Genomic DNA, 10,000 nt, shown 5'->3' with positions numbered 1-10,000 from the left:
TCCCTCCCCATCCTCGAACCTTCCCTCCCCACCCTCGAACCTCCCCTCCCCACCCTCGAACCTTCCCTCCCCACCCTCGAACCTTCCCTCCCACCCTCAAACCTCCCCTCCCACCCTCGAACCTTCCCTCCCACCCTCAAACCTCACCTCCCACCCTCGAACCTTCCCTCCCACCCTCGAACCTTCCCTCCCACCCTCAAACCTCACCTCCCACCCTCGAACCTTCCCTCCCACCCTCAAACCTCACCTCCCACCCTCGAACCTTCCCTCCCCACCCTCGAACCTTCCCTCCCACCCTCGAACCTTCCCTCCCACCCTCGAACCTTCCCTCCCACCCTCGAACCTCCCCCCCCCACCCTCGAACCTTCCCTCCCACCCTCGAACCTTCCCTCCCACCCTCGAACCTTCCCTCCCCACCCTCGAACCTTCCCTCCCCACCCTCGAACCTTCCCTCCCCACCCTCGAACCTTCCCTCCCCACCCTCGAACCTTCCCTCCCACCCTCGAACCTTCCCTCCCCACCCTCGAACCTTCCCTCCCACCCTCAAACCTCCCCTCCCACCCTCTAACCTCCCCTCCCACCCTCGAACCTTCCCTCCCACCCTCGAACCTTCCCTCCCCACCCTCGAACCTTCCCTCCCACCCTCGAACCTTCCCTCCCCACCCTCTAACCTCCCCTCCCACCCTCGAACCTTCCCTCCCCACCCTCGAACCTTCCCTCCCACCCTCGAACCTTCCCTCCCCACCCTCTAACCTTCCCTCCCCACCCTCGAACCTTCCCTCCCCACCCTCGAACCTCCCCTCCCCACCCTCGAACCTCCCCTCCCCCCACCCTCGAACCTTCCCTCCCCACCCTCGAACCTCCCCTCCCCCCACCCTCGAACCTTCCCTCCCACCCTCGAACCTTCCCTCCCCATCCTCGAACCTTCCCTCCCACCCTCGAACCTCCCCTCCCCCCACCCTCGAACCTTCCCTCCCCACCCTCGAACCTTCCCTCCCCACCCTCGAACCTTCCCTCCCCACCCTCGAACCTTCCCTCCCCACCCTCGAACCTTCCCCCCCCCCCCCCACCCTCGAACCTCCCCCTCGCCCCCCCACCCTCGAACCTTTTCCCTCCCCCACCCTCTAACCTTCCGTCCCCCCTCAATCCTAGAACCTTCCCTACCCCCCACCCTCGAACCTCCCCTCGATATTCCTCCCACCCTCGAACCTTCCTCCACCTCGAACTTCCTCCCACCCTCGAACCTTCCCTCCCACCCTCACCTCCCTCCACCCTCGAACCTCCCTCTCCCCCCCACCCTCGAACCTTCCCCACAGCCTCTAACCTCCCTCTCATCCTCGAACCTTCCTCCCACCCTCGAACCTCCCCTCCCCCCCCCCCGAACCTTCCCCCCCCCCCCCCGAAACTTCCCCTCCCCACCCTCGAACCTTCCTCCCCCATCCACGACCCTTCCCTCCCCACCCTCGAACCTTCCCTCCCAACCGCTGCGAACGCATCCCTCCCAGACCCTCGAACCTTCCCTCCCCACCCGCGAACCCTTCCTCCCCACCCTCGAAAACCTTCCCTCCCCACCCCTAACCTCCATCCCCACGCCCTCGAACCTTCCCTCCCACCCTCGAACCTTCCCTCCCCACCCTCGAACCCTCCCTCCCACCCTCGAACCTTCCCTCCCACCCTCGAACCTTCCCTCCCACCCTCGAACCTTCCCACTTGACATTCCTCCCACCCTCAAAACCTTCCTCCCACCTCGACTTCCTCTATCTCTCGAACCTTCATCCAACCTCGAACATCCCCTCCCCACCACTCGAACCATTCCTCCCCTGTAACCTTCTCCCCACCCTCGCACCTTCCCTACCTCATCTCCTCGAACCTTCCCTCCCCACCCTCGAACCTTCCCTCCCCACCCTCGAACCTTCCCTCCCACCCTCGACCCTATCCCCACCCCGACCCTTCCCTCCCACCCTCGAACCTTCCCTCCCACCCTCGAACCTTCCCTCCCCACCTTACCTTCCTCCCACCCTCGATACCGCTTCCTTATATCTCGAACCTTCCCTCCCTACCCTCAAACCTCACCTCCCACCCTCGAGACTTCCCTCTCCCCACCCTCGAACCTTCCCTCCCACCCTCGAACCTTCCCTCCCACCTCGAACCCTCCCTCCCATCCTCAAACCTCCCTCCCCCACCCCTCGAATCTCCCTTCCCCTCCCCCACCCCTCGTACCTCTCATCCCACCCATCGAAACGAACCTTCCCTCCACCCCACCCTCGAACCTTCCCTCCCCACCACTCTATCTCTTCCCGCGTCCCCACACCTCGAACCTTCCCTCCCCTACGCCTCGACCCTTCCTCCCCACCCTCAGAACCTTTACCCTCCCCCACCCTCGAACCTCACCCATCCCCCACCCTCGAACCTATCCCATCCCACCCTCGAACCCGCGCCACCCTCGAACCTTCCTCCCACCACTCGAACCTTCCCACCACCCTCGAACCTTCCCTCCCCACCCGCCGAACCTTCCCTCCACCCTCGAACCTCCCTCTTCCATCCACGAACTTCCTCCCCACCCTCGAACCTCCCTCCCGCGCCCTCGAACGTCTGATTCCCACCTCTCCGAACTTCCTCCCCACACTCGATGTCCTTTCCCTCCAGCACCGCGAAACCATCCCTCCTGACCTTCTCGAACTTCGAACTGCCTCCCACCCTCGAACCGTCCCCCCCACCCTCGAACCTTCCCCTCCCACCCTCGAACCTTCCCTCCCACCCTCGAACCTTCCCTCCCCCCCACCCTCTAACTTCCGCTCCCCACCCTCGAAACTTCCCTCCCCACAAACAACATTCCCTCCCCACCCTCTAACCTTCCCTCCCACCCTCGAACCTTCCTCCACACCCCGACCGTCCCTCCGACAACTCCCTCAAACCTCACCTCCCACCCTCTAACCTCCCCTCCCACCCTCGAACCTTCCCTCCCACCCTCGAACCTTCCCCCCTCGACCTCACCTCCCACCCTCGAACCTTCCCTCCCACCCTCAAACTCACCTCCCACCCTCGAACCCTTCCCTTCCCACCCTCGAACCTTCCCTCTCGCCAACCCTCAAACCTCACCTCCCCTCTCGAACTCGTACCTTCCCTCCCACCCGCAAACCTCACTCCCCATCCACCCTCGAACCCTTCCTCCCCATCTCTCGAACCTTCCCCTCCCACCCTCGAACCTTTTCCTCCCACCCTCGAACCTTCCCTCCCCACCCTCTAACCTCCCCTCCCACCCTCGAACCTTCCCTCCCCACCCTCGAACCTTACCTCCGCAACCGCGACTTCCCTCCCCACCCTCGAACCTTCCCTCCATCCTCGGACTTCCTCTAAACCTCTAAATTCCTTCCCACCCTCGAACCTTCCCTCCACCCTCGAACCTACCCTCCCCACCCCTCGAACCTTCCTCCCACCCTCAACCATCACCTCCCACCCTCGAACCTCCCCTCCCACCCTCGAACCTTCCCTCCCCACCCTCGAACCTTCCCCCTCACCCTCGAACCTCCCCTCCCACCCTCGAACCTCCCCTCCCCACCCGCTTACTTCCCTCCCACCCTCGAACCTTCCTCCCCACCCTCAACCTTCCCTCCCACCCTCGAACCTTCCTCCACCACCCTTCTAAACCCTTCCCTCCCACCCTCGAACCTTCCCTCCCCACCCTCAACCTCCACCTCCACCCTCAAACCTTCCTCACCACCCTCGATAACCTTCCCCCCACACCCTCGAACCTCCCCACAATCCCACCCTCGAACCTCCCTCCACCCTCGAACCTTCCCTCCCCACCCCCGAACCTTCCTCCCCACCTCGAACCTTCCCTCCACCCTCAACCTTCCCTCCCCACCCTCGAACCTTCCCCCACCCTCGAACCTCCCCTCCACCCTCGAACCTCTCTCCCCTCCCACCCTCGACCTCCTCACCTTCGAACTTCTCTCCCACCCTCGAACCTTCCCTCCCCCCCCCCGAACCTTCCCTCCCCCCCTCAAACCTTCCCTCCCACCCTCGAACCTTCCCTCCCCACCCTCGAACCTTCCCTCCCACCCTCGAACCTTCCCTCCCCACCCTCGAACCTTCCCTCCCCACCCTCGAACCTTCCCTCCCACCCTCGAACCTTCCCCCTCACCCTCGAACCTTCCCTCCCACCCTCGAACCTTCCCCCTCACCCTCGAACCTTCCCTCCCACCCTCGAACTTTCCCTCCCACAATCCACCCTCCCGCTCTCCCTCCCATCCTCCCACCCTCAAACCTTCTCTCCCACTTTCCCTCCAATAACTTACCTTCTCTCTCCCATCCTCGGCCATGTCTGCTGCAGGTCTAACGTCTAAATAATCCAGTTTATTTCTTGACACAGGACGCCACTTAAAACCTAAGGACATGTCTGGCGTTGGGTTCCTGAAGGAGGGAGGAAGAATGAGTTGGGAAAGGCGGTGGTGGGGGGGGGGGAGGGAGAGCGAGGAGGAAGAGTGGGGAGGGAGGGAAGGAGGGGAGAGGAAGGAAGGGAGGAGAGAAGGAGGTAGGGAGGAATGAGAGGGAAGGAGAGAGCGAGAGAGAAAGAGAGGGTGGGAGGGAGAGGGAGAGAGAGAGAGAGAGAGAGAGAGAGAGAGAGAGAGAGAGAGAGAGAGAGAGAGAGAGAGAGAGAGAGAGAGAGAGAGAAAGAAAGAGAAAGACAAAACAGAATAAACATACAAAACAGAAATAACATACAAAGACAGACCATAAAAAAACAAACAGAAATCATAACACACAAAAGTAAATAAATATATATATCTTCATATACATTGATATATATATATATATATATATATATATATATATATATATATATATATATATATATATATATATATATATATATATATACATAAATATATAAAAATCCTTCCTCTACACACACAAAAAATAAAAACTTCACGAATAAATACCCAGTGTCAGCGAAGGAAGTCCACATCGTAGTCATCAGATGCTGGACCAGCTGATCGGCCGGACGCTTCAGATCATCGTCAAAGAGGTATTGCTTGTCGTCTGTGTGGCTCACCCCTTGTGTAGAAAAAGGGTGAGAAGATATGTTTATTGTGTTAGAGAAATGTGGACATGTAAGCACTTTGAAATAGGGTTGAGATGCGAATAACCATGCACACGCTATCAGGCTATCACCCGAACGCTCACCTACACACGTGGACAACATAAACACACACATAAACACACATAAACACACATAAAAACACACATAAACACACATAAACACACACATAAAAAAAAAAAATAACCACAAAAAAAAAAAAACAATAAACAAAAAACACACACAAAAAACAAAAAAACAAAACAAACACACAAAAAAATAAAAAAAAACAAATAAAAAAAAAAAAACAAACAACAAAAAAAAAAAAAACAACCAAAAACAAAAAAAAACAAAACCAACCAAAACAAAAAACAAAACAACACCATCCAAAACAAAAAAACCAAAACAAAAAAAAAAAAAAAAAACAAAACACCAAAAAAAAAAAAAAAAAAAAAAAAACACACACAAAAAACAAACAAAAAAACAAAAACAACTCACAACACAAACAAAACAAAAAAACAACAAACAAAAAACAAAAAAAAAAAAACACCAAACACAAAAAAAAAAAACACAAACAAAAACAAAAAAACACACAAAACACAAACCAACAACACAAAAAAATACACAAAAACACCACAAACACAACACCACCACAAACAACAAAACCAAAACAACCAAAACCACAAAAAAAACAAAAACACAAAAACACAAACAAACACAACAACAACAAACCAAACACAACACACCAAAACAAAAAAAAACAACAAAACAAGAACAAACAAACACAAATACAACAACACAACAAAACACCAAACAAACCAACAAACAAAACACCAACAAAAACACAAACATAAACACAAACACACACAACAAACACAAACAAACAGACAAACCATAACAACAAAAACACAAACACAAACAACAAAACACAAAAAAAAAAAAACAACACAAAACAAAAAAAAAAAAACAAAAAAACACAACACAACACACACAAAAACACAAAAAAACAATAAAACACACAACAACACAAAAACAACAAACCAAAACAACAAAAACACACAAAACAACAACAAAAACAAAAAAAAAAACAACAAACACACAAAAAAAAACACAAACAAACACAACAAAACACAACACACAACAAACAAAACAAAACAAAACACAAAAACAAACAAAAACACAAAAACAAAAACAAAAAAAAAAAAAAAAAAACACCAAAAAAAACAAAAAAAACAACACAACCAACAAAAACAAAACTACAAAACAACAAAAAAACATCACAAACAAAAAACAAAAACACACAAACAAAACAAACAACCACAACAACCAAAACAAACAAAAAAAACAACACAAAGAACACCCAAAAACAAAAAACAAAACACACAAACAAATAAACATATACAAAAACACAAACAAACACAAAAAACAACAACAAACAAAACAAAAAACACACCCATCACAACAAAAACACCAAAAACACACAAAACAAAAAACAAAAAAACACAACACACAAAACAAAACACACACACAAAAACACAAAAACACAAACACAAAAACACAAACAAAAAAACACACACAAACACAAAACAACACAAAACAAAACAAAACAACACAAAACAAAACACAAAACAAAACAAAACAACAAAAACCAACAAAAAAGACAAACAAGCACACACAAAAAACAACACAAAACAAAACAACAAACAACAAACAACCACAAACACACAAAACACAACACACAAACAAAACACAAACACAACAACAAACAACAAAAACACAAAAACAAAAACACAACACAAACACACACAAACAAAAACCCAAACACAAAAAAAAAAACACAACACAAACAACACAAAAAACAAACAAAAAAAACAACAAACACACAACCAAAACAAAAAACACAGAAACACAAAACAAACAAAAACAACAACAAAAAAACACACAAACAACAAACAAAACACAAACACACAAACAACACAAAAAACAAAAACACACACAAAAAACAAACAAAACAAAAAACAAAAAACAACAAAAAAAAAACAACAAACACAAACAACACAAAACACACAATACACAAAAACAAAATACACAACACACACCAACAACAACAACAAACAAACAAAAAACAAACAACAAAAACACAACAAAAACAAAAAACAACACAAAAACAACACGCAAACACAAAAAAAAACAACAAACAACAAAACAAACAAAAAACAAAAAAACAAACACAAAAAAAACAACAAAACACAACAAAAAACAACAAAAACACATACAAACACACACAGACAAAAAAAAAACACAACACACAAAATACACAAAAACACAAACAAAAAAAACACAAACAAAAAAAACAAAACACAACAAAAAAAAACAAACAAACAAAAACAAACAAAAAACAAAAAAAAACAAAAAAACACAAAAACAAAAACAAAAAACAAAAAAAAACAAACAAAAAAACAAACACAAACAAAACAAAAAACAACACAAAACACAAAAAAAACAACAAAAAAAAAACAAACACAAACAACAAAACACACACAAAAACAAAAACAACACACAACACAAAACAAACACAACAAAACAACAATAAAAAACACACACACCACAACACACACAAAATACAACACAAAATACAACAAAATACAACACAATAAAAACAACACACACAAACACACACAACAAACACAAAACACAAAAACAACACAAAAACAAAACACCAAAAAACAACACCAAAAACAAAACAACAACAACACAAAACAAAAACACAAACAAACACAACACAAACAAACACAAACACAAAACACAAACCAAACAACAAACACAAAAACACACAACACAAACACAAAAAAACACAAAAAACAAAACAAACAACACACAAACACACACAACAAACAAACAACAAACACACAACAACAAACACCAACAAAACAAAACAACACAAAACAAAACAAACAAACACAACAAAAAACCTAAACAAACAGAAAAACAACAAACAAAAACAAAAACACACAAACAAAAACAACAATACAAAACAAACACACAACCAAAAAAAACAAACAAACCACACCACAAAACAAAACAAACAAACAAACAAACAAACACAACAAAAAAACACAAACAAACACACAAACAAAAACAAAAACAAAACACACAACAAACACAAACAACCACCACAACCAACAACAAACACAAACAAACAACCAAACAAACACAACTCAAAACAACACATAAACCACAAACAAAAAAACAAAACACAACAACACACAAAAACACACAAACAAAACCCACAACACACACCACAACACACAAACACAAAACCACACCACAACACACCACACACAAACACACACACAAACACAACACACAACACAAACACACAAACCACACAAACACAATACCACACAAACAAACAACAAACCACACAAACACAAAAACACACACAAAAACACACAACAAAAAACAAACACACACAAACAAACAACACCAAACACAAAACAACAAACACACACACAGCACACACAAAAACACACACAAAACACACACACAAACACACACACACAGACACACACAAAAGCACACAAAAAGACACACACAGACACACACACAAAAACACACACAAACACACACACAAAAAGACACACACACACAAACACACAAAAACACACAAAAACACACAAAAACACACAAAAACACACAAAAACACACACAAACACACACAAAAACACAAAAACACACACACAAACACACACACACAAACACACACAAACACACACAAACACACACACAAACACACACACAAACACACACAAACACACACACAAACACACACAAACACACACACAAACACACACATAAACACACATAAACACACACATAAACACACACATAAACACACACATAAACACACATAAAAACACACATAAACACACATAAACACATCACTGGAATTATTTTGGTGGAAATCATATGATGACAAACTGGATGTTAAAAATAATAAAATTAGAGAATGGAGGTAAAACAAATGAGGTGATAATATAATCAATAGAGGTAAAGACATATTATGGTGATGATAATGCTAAGGATAAGGATAATACTAAGAAGGATTGTAATGATGATAGTAATAGTAATAATGATGATAATAGTAATAATGATGATAATAGTAATGATGATTGTCATTATCATCATTATCATTATCACAAACATTGTTATCATCATCATTAGCACTAGTAGTGGTACCATCACCATATTTTTATCACCATCACTCTTACCACCACTACAATAACCAAAACAACAACAATCCCCCAACGAAACAAAAAACAAACAACAAACACGACATACAACAACAACAACAACAACAACAACAACAGTAAAGCAGTTCAAACGGAACAAGAAAGGAAATTACAATGTTTTCCAACAGTGAGGTTGAGGACATCCAGAAACCCTTTTGGGCCGCGATGAGTCAACGTGTAGTAATAGGCCTTCGTAATAGGACTTGCTGTTTCCACGTGGCCTATTAACGCGTCCTCTACGCAGGTCTTGAATAAGCGATCACTGAACAGCTGTGGGGAAAGAGGGAAGCAATGATAAAAGTATTTATATTAATTTTATTAAACATCTGATACTGAATGTGGTGACGTATTAAATGCATTAAACATTTTATACTGAATGTGGTCACGTATTAAATGAATAAACGTTTTATACTGAATGTGGCCACGTATTAAATGCATTAAACATTGTATACTGAATGTGGTCACGTATTAAATGCATTATTTTATTTTTTTTATTTATGTGTTTTCTTTTTATTATTTTTTTTTTTTTTTTTTTTTTTGTTCATTTTTTAAATCATTTTTTTTTCGTTTTTTTTTTTTTTATTTAAACATTGTATACTGAATGTGGTCACGTATTAAATGCATTAAA

At 45.1% G+C, this 10,000-nt stretch overlaps 1 protein-coding gene across 2 annotated transcripts in view; it reads right to left on the bottom strand.

Annotated features, from left to right (window-relative positions):
* Positions 1–10,000, bottom strand: part of LOC122263059 (venom carboxylesterase-6) — a 23,447-nt gene that overhangs the window by 1,042 nt on the left and 12,405 nt on the right. For both annotated transcript variants that reach the window (XM_086535227.1, XM_043031362.2), the window contains exons 9-11: positions 9,486–9,642; positions 4,944–5,058; positions 4,299–4,413 (exon numbers count right to left, since the gene is read on the bottom strand). In XM_086535227.1, coding sequence (XP_086391353.1) covers positions 4,299–4,413; positions 4,944–5,058; positions 9,486–9,642 — 387 coding nt within the window. The remainder of the gene's footprint in view (positions 1–4,298; positions 4,414–4,943; positions 5,059–9,485; positions 9,643–10,000) is intronic.

This window comes from Penaeus japonicus, unplaced genomic scaffold, assembly GCF_977035675.1.
Source record: "Penaeus japonicus unplaced genomic scaffold, GWHDUDI00000001_assembly GWHDUDI00000042, whole genome shotgun sequence".
NCBI classification, from domain to species: domain Eukaryota; kingdom Metazoa; phylum Arthropoda; class Malacostraca; order Decapoda; family Penaeidae; genus Penaeus; species Penaeus japonicus.
Note: the sequence above shows the minus strand (reverse complement) of the source record. Positions and strands in the feature narration are given on the sequence as shown.